Below are 14,502 nucleotides of genomic sequence, written 5' to 3'. Positions count from 1 at the left end.
GAATCCACTCCCCTCCCTCCCTCTGCACAACCTGGCCACGAACACACTGCTTGCGCTACAGTTCGTGGGTGGGGAAGGGTTCGCTGTTCACGACTCCCTCCGGTCTACCGGGAACAGGCAACCCAAACCACAGCTCCCCTTCTCTCCCTCAGTGAAGACAACAGCAAAGGAAGAAGTTCCAGTCAGTTGCTATGGCATACTGATGCTCTTTGGATTTCACACCTGGAGAACTTTAGGGGGAGGGGTGTATGAGTTAGGAGACGGGAAATGATCCTAGTTGCACCCCATTCTCTGGACCCTTCCTTTCGCTGTATAACTTTTTTACCCAGCTCCCCCCCTTCCTTACCCAAGTACTGCCGCAGGTCGAGCAGGAAGCGAGGGGGTCCCCCGTTGAGCTGATAGAAGAGGGAACCCAGGCAGAAGACCAAAAGGGTGGCCATGCAGAAGCCGTAATCCCGGAGGGAGAAGCGCAGAAAAGGCAGCAGGGAGCCGGGGCGTTTCCAGCTGCCCGGCCCCGGAGGGGGTCCCCCCAGGGGGGCCACATGGGTCCAGGGGTCGGTGCTGCTGTGATGGTGCTGCTGCTGCTTTTTCTTCATCGCCTGCTCCACCGCCTCAAACTGCCTGCCCCTGCCAGGAAAGGGTCACCCATTCGCCTGAGAAAAGGAGAGCTTCAGAGGGGAGGCTGCACATGGGGAAAGACAGCACAAGGCGCGCGGGGAGAGAAGCGCAGAGGGAGGGAGGGAGGGAGGGAGGCCAGGGAAGCTAAGGGCACCGCTGAAGTTTGCTGGTGCTGCTCAGGAGACTTTCCTCTCCATCGCTGCTGCTGCCGCCGCCGCCGCCGCCGCCGCCGCCGCCTTCCCTGCCAAGAGTGTCCCTGCACACTCAGGCTCCGGGGCTCTGCTGCCTTCCTTCCGAGGCTCCAAGGCTCCGTCCTGGGCGCGGAGTTTCAGACCCGCTTCTCTAGCCCTGGCGCTTGGCTCCCAGGCCGGCTCGCTCCCAGTCCCAGCCCTAGCCTCCAGGGCTCGCCTCTAGCGCCAGCGCCAGCGTGTGCCCCCCTGCTTTGTGTCGAGTTCAGCGTGTTTTGTCCCCGTTCAGGCTCCCCTGAAAAACGGCAGGGAAGAACAGGAGGCGGACACCATCTCCCTCGCTCCACCTCCTTGACAGGGGTTTTCCTTCTCCTTCTCCTCCTCCTCCTCCTCCTCCTCCTCCTCCTCTTCCACCTCCCCTCGACTCCCTTCTCGCCCTCTCTCTCCTCTCAGCCCGTGTCTCAGGGATTCGTTTCGGTGTCACATTACCGCCGCTAAGTAGGGATGGGGAGCGTCATTTTTGGCAACTAGGAAGAAAGTTTCTCGGGTATGATTTTTGTTGTTGTTGTTGTTGTTAGTCTCCCCCTCCCTTCTTTCTTTCGCCTCTTCACTTCACTCTGATCTTGGTTACTGCGCCACCAGCGACCTCTTGGGGGCTCTGCTGACTTCCCTCTCATAAACCGTCTTAGGGAGTAAGGGCTGCAGCTTCAAAGGGGAAAAAAAGGATGTTTTTCAAACCCAAGAAATTCATTCTCTTGCCTATTGCCTGAGAGTTGTCTAAAAAGGTTGAAGAAAGGAGCCCAAAGTCGAAAGGAAACTTCGTTATGGAATGGAGAGAAGAAGAAAAATAGTCAAAGATTCTAGGCATCCTGTGGGGGATAGAGGTCAGGAGGACTCAATGGAAATTCCATGAAGGAAGGAGGATGAAGGAGAAAAAGAAAGGAATTGAAGGAAAGAATTTCCTGTTCTTAATGTCCTTGTACACTTCCTACGCCTCACCCCCTTTCTCAGTCTTCATCTACCTCATCCACCATATAAGGACAAATGGATAAAGGAAATAGGCAGAAGCAAAGAGGGGAAAAGGCCATGCATTCCCAGCCATCAAAACATGTAACCCTATTTCTCCACTCATCTCTTGTTTCTTCCTTCTTAAAAACAAAAACAAATAAACAACAACAACAACAACAACAACAACAACAAAACCTCTTACCTTCAGCCTTAGTATCAATACTCAGTATTGATTCCAGGGCAGAAAAACTAATTATTGGTTCCAGAGCAAAAGAGGACTAGGCAATTAAGGGTTAAATGACTTGCGCAAGGTCACACAACTAGGAAATATCCAAGCCCAGGTTTGAAGCCTGGATCTCCCATCTCTAGGCCTAGCTCTCTATTCACGGAGTCACCTAGCTTCCACTCTTCCTTTCTTCTTATGAGAAGGGAAAGACAATAGTAAGGAAGTTTCACCAGAAAGTCTACTAAAGACAGACCACTTACCAAAGCATCATTTTCCTTCAAGGTAAAAGAGAAATGCTTTTGATGATGAAGAGAAAAGAAAAATTCTGCAAATCTAGACAAGATACTAAGAGGGAGTAACTCAGGAAGAGACCATTTTCAGAACATCAACAGTTCAAGTGAACACTTCTGATTCATAATTCAGAAGATAAAAAAAAATAAGCTAAATAGATAAGTACTTCTTTAGCTCACACAATGTACAAATAGGTAGGTACTTTAGCTTTCAACCTCATTCCAATCAGTTTTCTAATCTTTGTTCATTCTAACAGAGATACAGCTAATGATTTCATATATACTCCTGGGAGGTAGCATGTTTGATGGAAAGAATAATAGACTAGGAGTCAGGAATAGTAACCAGGGAGGAACACTGGTTCAGAAAGTTACAGCCATGATTTATGGGGCCATAGGGGTTATTCAGTTAAACTAGCTTCATAGGGCATAGTGACTCTGCTGAACTAGTAGTTCATCTGAACTTGTTCCTCTTAGGGTACAATGTCTCTACTGAATGGGCCAATCTGTTGCTGAATTAGGCTGGCCAAATCACTCAATGGCTGTACTGGTTCCTGACTAGACTCCAAGGCACCTAGTTGGGCTGTGTAGGTGGCCTGGATGAGTAAGGCAAGTGGCTTGACTCTCTGCTGATAAATTGATCTGCTCATCAAACCACCAGCTGGAGTAGTAGGTGCTGCACTCTCTGCAGCTGGAATGTTATGGTACTCCTTTTAGTTAAGATGCTCCAAAACTTCTTTAGCCTCAGAAATGACCTTTGCCACAGGATCAGCTGGTGTTCTTTCCTTTCACTTCCTCGGAGTCTGAACCCTCATGTTGTTTGTCATCTCCAGCAAGAGACTGAAGAAAAGTTGTCTTTTCTTTTGAAAGGGAATCTTATGGTAGAAGAGTGGCTAGGGACTAACTTTGTGAATATAATTTATGCCCTGGAGACAATCCCTTGTCGTATTGTCTTCTTCATAGGCAATTATGGTATTCAGGATACCCAGTTTTCCTAGGATGGAGAATGTCTATTTTTTCATTACCTTTCAAATGTTTCTGTCTTTTAGCCAAAGTAAATCTATGACTTTTGCAGAAGTCTCCCTGGGACATCCCCCTTTCTATTCATTCATTTCTTTTCTTCCTAAAGGGATTATTGGGTCAATTTCTTTTGAATATCACTGATAATAACACTAATACTAATAACAACATCCATTTATATAGTACTTTATGGTTTTCAAATAACTTTATATATGTATATATAATATATATTTTGTGGATACACATATATATGTATATATGTGGATACACATATATACATATATATGTGATCTCATTTATTTCTCAGGACTTCCCTTATCATTATCTCACTTTACATATGAGTGTTATCATTAATCTCTTTTTACATATGAGCAAAAGAAGCTCAGAGAAGTTAATTACTTTGTCCAGGGTCACACACAGCAAGTTTCAGAGGGAAGATTTAAATACAGCTTGTCTTGCCTTGAAGGCTAATAGACCCAGTCATTTTCTGGTGTTTGATATGATCAGTTGAATATCATTAATGAATAGGATTATTAAGAGATTTCATTAACAATAATAGAGGTTCTTAAACATTTTAGTGCCATGGTCCAGGGGAAGTCTATAGACCCCTTGTCAATGTTTTTAAATACTTGAGGGAAATGTCCAAATTCAATTAGTGTTAGTAAAATAAAGTTGCAATTTTTTGCCATTCATGTTTATAGACTTCAAGCAATTAAAGATTAAAGATGTCCAAGAGTGTATGGGAAGGTAATGCATTTCCCCTCACTGAAAGCCTATTAGAATAGTGAGTCAATAACGACTAAATGGGGGAGATTTTTTGTATGATATTCACATTTGGGTATGGATTGTATAAGATTAGCTCTGAAATCCTTTCCAAATCTGAAATCCCTTGAGTGTGTAAGGGAACACAATCGAGATAATGAAGATGATCCAAACCAGGATTTAAAAGTAGAAATCAAATCCAGTAACAATGTCAAATAACATCACAGAGATATTCAGTCTAGGAGGCTAGACTAAGATATATGAAAGGGAATCTAGATAAATATTTTGATTCTGGAGAGCTAGAGGAGTTGTAGGAAGTCAATAAGAAACAAAATCAGAGAGTTTCGTTGAGGCAGAAACACTTTGTTGTATAATAGCCTCTGTCTAATACAATAATTTTTGTGGCATTTTCCCCATCCTCTTTTCCTTCTATATGTAGGGTAGAGGATTTTTCATTGTCCCAATCCACATTTCCTGTCCTTATGAGACAAAGACCCAGACAAATTAACATAAACTAAATATGTATTGCTGAGGAAAGAAAGCAAAAGAGGTAGGAAGAGAGGTAAGAGAGAAGCTACATAAGTAGCCCCATTTTCCATTGAAAAGACTCAAAATCCAGATTGTATTTTCAATGGCAAATTTTGACTTAGTGTTAAAGGTGTTGAGGCTCTCATTCCAAATTATTCTCTGGGATGCAATAGCTGTTAGTCTCTCTTTGTAAGACAGCTTTTTGCTTCTCTTCAAAAGTGCTTTGCAAAGCCTGGGCAATTTTTTCTGTCAGCAGATGGAGGAGGTATATGGCATGCCCATCAGAGACTAATGGCGTCATTAGTTGCTAGGAGAGTTGAAGAGGAAAGAATGTGGGTGCTGCATCAGTTTCAACTTCTGTCATAAGTAATAATACAAAGCAATGACATTTAGAATGATGAAAGCACTAGCTTAATATTTCTAACTGACAAGGGTTTTAGGGAAAGGGAATTGAGATGGGTTAAACATTCAACTCCAGAGCCATTGGGCTGGGTAGTGAAAATTGCTTGAGGATGTGATTTTAAGGCTTCCTTCTAATCTCAACTAACATGACACCTTCTGTGTATCATATGTTGTAACATATATGGAAAATATTAGGATACTATTGCAAAGTAGCCAGTTAGAAAGTCAGTAATTACATAAGTTGGATTAAGAAATAGGTTAATCCGTATAATATTCCATTTAAAATATTTTCTTTTCTCAGATTGCATTCCAGCACCAGATTTTCCAGGGCTGTGCAATGGCTATCAGGGCCCTATTATCTTCCATGGTTGGAAAGATTAGTAAAGACAAAAGTAGAATAAAAAAAGCAATAGACTAAAGGCCTGACCTGCTCACTTATAACTGTGTGACATCATCTGCAGTTTCTTCAACTATAAATTTGGGACAGAGAGACTTGTTATACCTATTTGACACAGCTGTTATAATCATTCTATAAGATACCATGTAAAAATGCTTTGTAAAAATGTAAAATGTTAAATAAATGCTATTTTTATAAAACTCAGCAGTTGGGAGTGTCAAAAATCTATTTCCGCTCCAACTTGTATCAGTTAAACCCTTCCTATAGTCTTTCCTCAAATAAGCTTTTCTCATGATTCCATGTGTAATATCCAATAGCCATTATGACTGTATCACAGGGTTTTTATTTAGCACTAGAAATTTCTTCAAAGGTCATCTAGTCCAGTCTCCTCATTTAAGTGAAATGACTGTCCAATGTCATAAACATAGTAGTTGAGACAGGATACATGTTCAGGTCATTTGACTGCAAAATCAATGTAACTATAGGATAATTATGGTGTCTACACTTCTGAGTGGCACTGAGATCATTTTTGGTTGCATTCCTATTGCTCTGTTCTGTGGGAGAAAGTGAAAAAAGCATACAATATGGTCTTGGCCCTCAAGTAGCTTACTGTCTACTTAAGGTAATAAGATCAATATCTATGAAATGATTGGAGAACAATGAAATAGGAAGTTGGAGACACCCTACAAGATAAATCTGGTTCATCTTGCTTCTATTTTTTTTCTTTTTCTTCTCTACTCATGCAAAATATGCAATGACAGTAATTGTCACAATTAGCAATGTTTTGTAATAATATCTTTGGAAATATTTTCATTCATATACTATATTATAACATTAATAGTATATATGGCATATGTAATATGTGTGTATATATGTATATAATCTGTTTTGGTGATGTGGTCAGACCTGCTCTTTAGGAAATAATTTTGGTGGCTGAAGGGAGGGATGGATTGGGAGGAGAAGAGACAAGTTGGGTAGACTCATTAGCAGGTCACTGCCATAGCCAAAATATGGCTTGATAAGCATCTTCACCAGAGTGGTGGCAGTGTCAGAAGAGAGAAGTAGGGCAAATTCAAGACCTCTTGCAAAGGTGAAATCAATAGGCAAAAGTCCTTGGATATAGGAGGTAAGAGGCAATGAAGAATTCAAGATGATTTCTAGGTTTCAAGTCTAAGGGGCTGGGAAGATGGCCTCTATAGTAACAGCTGATTTGTGAGAAAGTCAATGAGCTCCATTTGGACATGTTGAGTTAAAGATATCCAGTTTAAGACATTCAGTTTGAGATGCCTGAAAGGCAGTTGGAGAAGCAAGATAAGGGCAGGAGGAGTAGATATGAGAATTGTCAGCAGAGAGATGATAATTCAATCCATGGGAGCAGACAAGGTCTTGTTCTTCCTTTTCTTCTACATTTGTGAAGCAAAGTGAAGTACAGAAGGTGAAAAGAAGAGAACCCAGGACAGAATCTTGAGGGCCTCTGTAGTTAGAAGGAATGATATGTATGAGAATTCAGTGAAGAAGACTGAAAAGAAGTGGTAAAGAAATACAGGAGAGAAGAGAGTATTGAGGGGGATAAAGTGATTAACAATGATTATAGCTGCATCTCTTTCTCAAGTATAGAGATTCAACAAAACAATAAATCAAGCTCTAATTTGTAGTGTTTTATAACTTCTGGGATATAAATGCTCATAATGAATATTTAAGAACCAGCTTTCAAGAGTCAGTGAGACCAGATCAAGCACAACACTGGTTAGTGACCTCACCAGGACTGACCTCATGCCTGATTACCAAGATCACCTCTTCTACATACAAGGAAGTTTTCACCCCACACCAATCTCAACTGAGGGCATAAACAACACATGATTTTTGACACTTGGGTAGGGAGTATGGAATTTCAAACTTTGGCCCTAAGTAATTGTCCTATTATATTCTGGACACCACATTTTAGGAAAGTAGTTGAAAAAACTTGAGATCCTCAAGAAAATGGCAAAAAAGATGGGGAAAGACCTTGAGCTCATGTCATATGAAATTGTGTTAAAGGAACTGGAGATATTTGCCCAGTAAAAGAAAAGACTTGGAGGGACATAATTCCAGTATCTTCAATTATTTTTGAATGGCTGCCTTGTGGAAGAGAGATTATATTCTTTTTTGGGGGGGGTCTCAGAAGGCAAATGCAATGGGTAGAAGCTACAAATATAAAAATTTAGGCTTGATATAAGAAAGACCTTCTGAACAATTAGTTATCCCACAGTAGAATGGGTTTGTGTCAAGAGGTGATAGATTCTACCATCACTGGAAATCATCAAGCAAATACAAAAGAGTCTTTTGCTGGGTATAGTGTAAAGAAGATACTGGTTTAGATATGAATTTGAATAGACAACAGCTTAACTCCTTCCCAATCATAGATTTATAGTCAATTTATTCCAAGCATGCCAACACACTCTAGGGATACTATTATTTGAAACTCTGAGATTCAATGATTAAAGTTAATAAGATAGATGGTAGTATAGCATCTTTGTAGGAATTCATTGGGCATATAAGGCGCCCTCCCACTCAAAAAAGGCCTTGGTTCCAAGTAATTATTTTTGCTATTTTGAATTATTTCAATTAAATAAATAAAACAGAATGTAATAATTCAACTAAATACTTATTAGGTGTCTGTTTTATGCAAAGAACTGTGATGCCCTATGTGAGGTTTTTGTAATCTATCATGGGAAATAAAACAGGGACAAAAATAATCAAATCCACCCTCAAAACGCAAAGATTTGACACTACTAAGGAAATCCAAAAGAATGCCTCAGGTTCTGGTGAGTTCCATAGAAAGTCTGGGTAATTATAATAGCATTGGAATGAGTGCATAACCTTCCAAGGTTTGAAGGAGACAGTGGTCATCATTTACATTTAGAAATTCTAGCACATTGGGTTTTTTAAAAAATTAATATCTTTGCTTTATATCTATATTTCATGCATATAACACATAGAAAACTATATCAAATGACTTTTCTAGTGGATTAAAGTTAAAATGTTTGGCATGTTCAGGTTGATACAAATTTTGTACATCCTGAAGTATTATCAAATGAGCAGTATTATGTAATTATAAGCCATAACTATATGAAAGAAAAATTTCTTCTGATATGATGTTACCATTATCAGAAAACCAGGGTAATGGAGCTGTGGGGACAGAAAGGCAATAGTTAGTGCGAATGTCTTCCATGAAGGTCTTAATATCTCTCTTCTATTATGGGCCTATCTGCACCCCTCAGACACAAGCTAGAAGCTGATGTTTTAGCTATTGTTAAATGCTGACCCATTATCCCACTGTAAAGGAGCAAGTTGCTCAAGGAAGGGAAAGGAGATCAAGGTGAGACCACTTTGTGGTCAAACAATATTGCTATGGAGTTTGTGTCTCTGGGTAGTATTGGCAAGGTGTTTTGTATTACCTAGTTTTAGATGAGTGTTTGGGAAAGTTTTGTATCCTGTGGTACAAATTGCCTTAAGTATTGGCACAGGGAGGTTAAGGAGTGATGGATCTTTAGGAAACAAGCAGCAGGGATTTCCTAGACATTATCTTCTGAGTCATTCCCATCTTCCTTGTCACTAGAAAGACACAGGACTATCACATTCTGATTCAAATCTACTAACAAATGCCATTGGAAAGTTTGTTCCCCATAGACAAAACTAAATCTGGATTTAGATATGTGTGTATATGTGTGTGCATGTGTGTGCTTATCATAGTCTTCAATCTTACTTTATACTACCCACTTCATTTTCTGATACCTTGGTTCCCAGACATTATACTTAGCTTACCACTTGAGTCAAACCAGTTTTACACACTAATCTAACACCACTTTTGGTGTTGCTTTCTGTCTTTTTTTGGAGTATTGCTCACTCCAAGAATCCTCTTTCTAATTTGCCTATCCAAATCCTATATTTAGGTTTAAGAGGCCATTCAAATCTTTGCTCTTCCATGAACTCTTCTGATTTTCCTCTAATTCCAAAATTGCCCTTTCCTTTTGTAAACCTTAAAATTTCTTAGACTTGTGAATGTTGGAAATTTCACCATTGGAATGTGAACCCCATTGGCAAGGGAGGTTCCTCCTCCTCCCTTCTTAAGATTACTTTAGGACAGAAACCTTTTGCTGAACAATGGAAAGGGCTGCAGCATAGATCAAAATTTAATTATTCCAATCTCCATCCTACTCAGGGTAGCAGGATTTAGGAAGGGCTGCAGCATAGATCAAAATTTAATTATTCCAATCTCCACCCTACTCAGGGTAACAGGATTTAGGAAGGGCTGTAGCAAAGGATCAAGATTTAATTATTTGAGAATATGACCTTCAACAGACATGTGCAAAGCCACAGACCTCTGGGCGGTCCTGGGTTAAGCTAGAGCCACCATTGGCACAGGGAAGACATGGACAGTGATTGGTAGATGTGAGAACTGAGGGGAGGGAACTTGGATGGTTTCCTTAAAGATAGCGGAGTCTGAGGACTAGAGGTGGTTGGTTAGAGAGGTGCTCTGAGAAGCTTGCTCTGAAGGAAGCTGGAGGTGGAGGCCCCTGAGACTATTTCTCCATTTTGGTCACGTGAGTGATAGGGACTGATCTCTTTTCTTTGCCTCAGCTATCTAAACAGAGGGGGTATTTAAGCCCTATTCCCTTCTCTCCCCTTTCTCTCTCTCTCTCTCTCTCTCTCTCTCTCTCTCTCTCTCTCATACCTTTCTTCCTCCTGTTTGTAATTAAACTCCATAAAAGGTTGACTGCTGACTTGAGTTTTCATTTAGGAATTACATAGCTGAATTCCTTGGGGACCTTAAATTAATATATATCAGTCTTTTAAAGTGATTTCCTTGTCACACTTTATACTACTACACTACGTACAGTTAATGCCATTCAAGTCAGCTTTTACTCCTGTACTATTTTGTAAGAGTATCAAATTGTTTCTCCCATGCTAGTCTTCTCTTCCCCAACTACTCTGGAGTTCCTTTAGGGCAGAAAACATGGACTGCTATATACCATTCTGTTTCCTACTATAGCACAGTGGTAGGTTCTCAATAAATGCTTGTTTATTGATTGAAAGCAATTATGTTGATATATAATTAGATTCATAGAAATTAGGATCTAATGGAGAATATTTGAATAGGAAAGATAACTGAAAAAAAACAGCTAAGATTTATAACTTCTTATTAGAACCATGATCCTAATGATTCAACCATGAACTGGTGTTCAATTATGCAGAGCAACAAAAAATTTTAGCTTAAAAACAAAATTGTATTGACATCATTTGTTTTTATATTGCCTCTATTTCCTTTGTGCACTTTCTACACTCCCTCATAGAGAGCTAGTTCTTGTAACAAATTTAATGAAATAAAACAAAAAGAAGGGGGAAATGGTTCAGCAAAACTACCCAACTTGTAGAAAAATATATATCTATATTTATATATATATTGCATACAATATTCTGCAAAGAAACTGGAGGAAAAACAGTTTCATTTCTTCTTTGGGGAAAACTTTGGTTGTTACTTTGCAACATTTAGTTTCGATCATTTTGTTGTTGTTCTTTGTATTTACATTGTGTCATCATGGTAAATGTTCATTTCTCAGTTCTGCTTACTTCAATTTGCATGGCTTCACAGGAGTCCTATCTTGCTTTTCTATATTCCTCATGTTCACGCATTTCTTGTAGCACATAATATTCTATTTCATTCAGCCATACACATTTTTAGCCATTCCTCAATTGATAATCATCTGTTTCCTATGTTGGTATATATGAGACCTTTCTTTTCATCATTGACATCCTTGGGGGTATATGTCTAACATATATTAGAGGCTTTGGTTCACAGGGTAAAGACATTTCAGTCATTTTAGTATAATTCCAAATTGTTTTCCAAAATGGTGGGACCAATTCACAACTCCATCTGCAATACATTATTGTGCTAGTTTTCCCACAAACCTTTTAATATTGGCTATTCCCATTTTTATATCATGTTTTCCAATTTTCTGGGTGTGAGATGAGACTTAAAAGTTGTTTTGATTTATCTCTCTTATTGGTGATTTGGAGCATTCTTTCATGTTGTTGTTGATCATCTGAAATTCTTTTTACAACAATTTATTTTTGTCAATTTTTCTGTTATTTGTTTAAAGGTTTTTAAATATTATTTTAATATCTTAAAATTTTATATTTATATTTGTTTTTTTATTCAGCCCTTACCTCATTTCCCCACCCCATAGAAGGCATTATGTGGACAAATAGATTATGTCTTTTGAGTTTCCACTTCTCAGTTCATTCTCTGGAAGTGATTATTCACAAGTTATTCTTCCAATTTTAAATCTATAACTGTACATAATAGTCTCTTGGTTCTATTTATTTCATTCTTCATTCTCTCAAGTAGTTCTTTCCAAGTTTTTAAAAAAAATTGACTATCACTTCTTATGGTGCAGTAATATTTCATTACAAAAATATACCACAATTTGTTTAGACATTCTAGAATTGATGGACATCCCCTTGATTTCCAGTTCTTTGCCACCACAAAGAGAACTGCAATATTTTGGAACATATAAGTTCATTTCCTTTTCCCCGATCATCTTGTGAAACAAACTCAGCAATTGCATTGTTGGGTCTAAGGATATATGTAGTTTAATAGCTTTCTGGGTGTAATTCCAAATTGTCCTTCAAATCTGTTGGATCAGTTCACAATTCCACCAACAGTGTATGAGTATCCTTCTTTTCCACATTCCCTCTAACATTTATCATTTTGCCCATAAATCAATCTGATGAGTGGGAGATGCTATATTACAATTGCTTTGTTTTGTATTTCCCTAATTAGTAGTGAGTTTAGAGCATTTATAGGTCATGTACCTCCACATAGTTTTAATTTCTTCATCTAAAAACTGTCTGTTCCTATCTTAGCTCATTTATCAATTGGGGATGGCTCTTATTTGCCTATGTATCTTGAATATAAAAGAAATACTAAAACAAAAATCAATCAGTTCCAGAAATGTGACTAATGATTCAACTAGTAAAGTACGACAAAGATATTTTTAAAGTTCAGAAAAAGTACTTTTTAAAGTGCTCTTGAATGTTATAATATTCAAGTTATTTTATGAAGATCAACCTAAGGACTATTTTTGAAAGGTCAGGTTCAGAAGAAAAACAAACATCCATATCCTTTTAAAAGATAGAAAGTAGTAAAAAGTTCCATAAATTAGAACGTTACAACGAGGACTTCAAAAGAACATTAATGAGCTTAAAGGTAAAACTGAAGGTGTGCTAGATAATCTGAAGGTCTGGGTTAAAATCCCAGTACTATGACTTCAGGTATGTTTCTTAAACTCTTTGAATCTCAGATCCTTATCTGTAGTGGGAAAAAACCTATGATTGCTTAATCAACTTCTTAGGGTCCTTTTGAGGAAGGATTTTGTAAACTTTAAAAGTTTTTTATAAAAATGAATTCAGTGGGAAGTTTTTAACTGCATGATCTTATTTCCTCCCTTCCCCATTAAAAAAAAAATGTCTCTCACATAGATTCTGTGTAAATGAAATTGACTCAAGATCTCAGTTGGAAGGGAACTGATAGAGTACATAGACAAATTTAATCCAGGGATTACTCCTTCCTCTGAAACAAAGTATTTATTTTCTGCACCTTGGTGAAGGGCAAGGCCAACTATAGACTGTGCCCCTTTTCCTGCCTGTTTAAAATCCTGTTTATTCAAAAACTTTTTTCTATTGATCTTCCATTGGATCTGAAACATACATCATTACTATATTTTTGTTCTATATTCTCCAATAGGGTTTGAAGATTGGATTTGATTCTCCCCTGATTGTAACAATGAAGGTACTTAGCTCTTCCCTTATTGTGAAGATTAAATTGTAACCCTTGTCTATTTTTACATTTAATCCCCATAACTGTAAACATGGTATTTAAAAGTTAAATATGAAGATCTGCCCATTTTTAGATCTAATCACTAAAAGAGGAACTATCCCACTTAATCATGAAGGGGGAGGTCTGTGATTCTAGTGTAATAATGGGCAATGAATCAGAATCAACTAACTGCCTTCTGGGCAGTCCTAAAACAGAGCATCAAATGTGATCAGTAGATGTGGAATTATGAGAATGCACAGAAAGTGATGCAAGAGAAAATGTCTTTAAAAGGAGCTGTTACTTCCTGTGAGACTCAGTTCTTCATTTTTGGAAGTGGAGACAGGAGTCTTAGAGTGGAACTTCCCGTGAGTATTCAATTCTTCATGCTTTCGAGTGTATAATTGATAATCCGTTACCTTAAAAAAGAACTACACTTTCCAAGAGCCCACTGACTTCCTGTCATTACATACTTTCTATAGATAGGGGATATTAGGCGGGGACATGGAAGGTCCCACCTCTTTACTTCCAGTCTAAGCTTGGTGGTGGTAAGGTGAGTGTTTGAACTGGCTGATCAACCATGGACACATGGTTTTTATTTTATACTCTCTTTATTCCTTGATTTCTAATGATCATTAATAAATTTCTTAAAATATAATATTTTTATTAGAGATTAAATTTTTACATGAGTTGAGACTGTTGAATATGGGCAGAAGGATCTGCTGACTGGACTGACAAATGGTGAGTGAAAAGCTAACCTTTAACTGCTAGGTTTTTCTGAAGAGGCTTCTCCAGGTCTTGGCTACAAGGGCTAAGGAATATCTGGTTGAGGACTAAACTCCCCTGCCTAGTTTTTGAGCCAGGGGATGGAGATAAATTACTTAGTGCTCAGTAGTGCCATACCCATTGAACTACCAAAAACCTTTTTTACTGAATTAGAAAAAAACATAACGAAGTTCATTTGAAAGAAATAATGAATTTTAAAAAGGCAAAGGAAGGTGGCCTTGCAGTCCCAGATCTCAAACTATACTATAAAGCAGTGGTTATCAAAGCAATTTGGTACTGGCTAAGAGACAGAAAGGAGGATCAGTGGAATAGACTTAGGGTAAGTGATGTCAGCAAGACAGTCTATGATAAGCCCAAAGATCTTAGCTTTTGGGACCAAAATCCACTATTTGATAAAAAAAAAAAACTACTGGGAAAATTGGAAG

General features: G+C 38.5%; 1 protein-coding gene across 1 annotated transcript in view; it reads right to left on the bottom strand.

The window, feature by feature from the left end:
- The window catches only part of UST (uronyl 2-sulfotransferase), a 396,229-nt gene extending 394,846 nt beyond the window's left edge, over positions 1-1,383 (bottom strand). Inside the window, exon 1 of the mRNA XM_001370770.4 lies at positions 347-1,383. Coding sequence (XP_001370807.1) covers positions 347-596 — 250 coding nt within the window. The 5' untranslated portion in view covers positions 597-1,383. The remainder of the gene's footprint in view (positions 1-346) is intronic.
- Positions 1,384-14,502: the final 13,119 nt, after the last annotated feature.

The sequence above is a fragment of the Monodelphis domestica genome, chromosome 2 (assembly GCF_027887165.1).
Source record: "Monodelphis domestica isolate mMonDom1 chromosome 2, mMonDom1.pri, whole genome shotgun sequence".
Classification (NCBI taxonomy): Eukaryota; Metazoa; Chordata; class Mammalia; order Didelphimorphia; family Didelphidae; genus Monodelphis; species Monodelphis domestica.
This window is presented reverse-complemented; position numbering and strand designations above follow the sequence as displayed.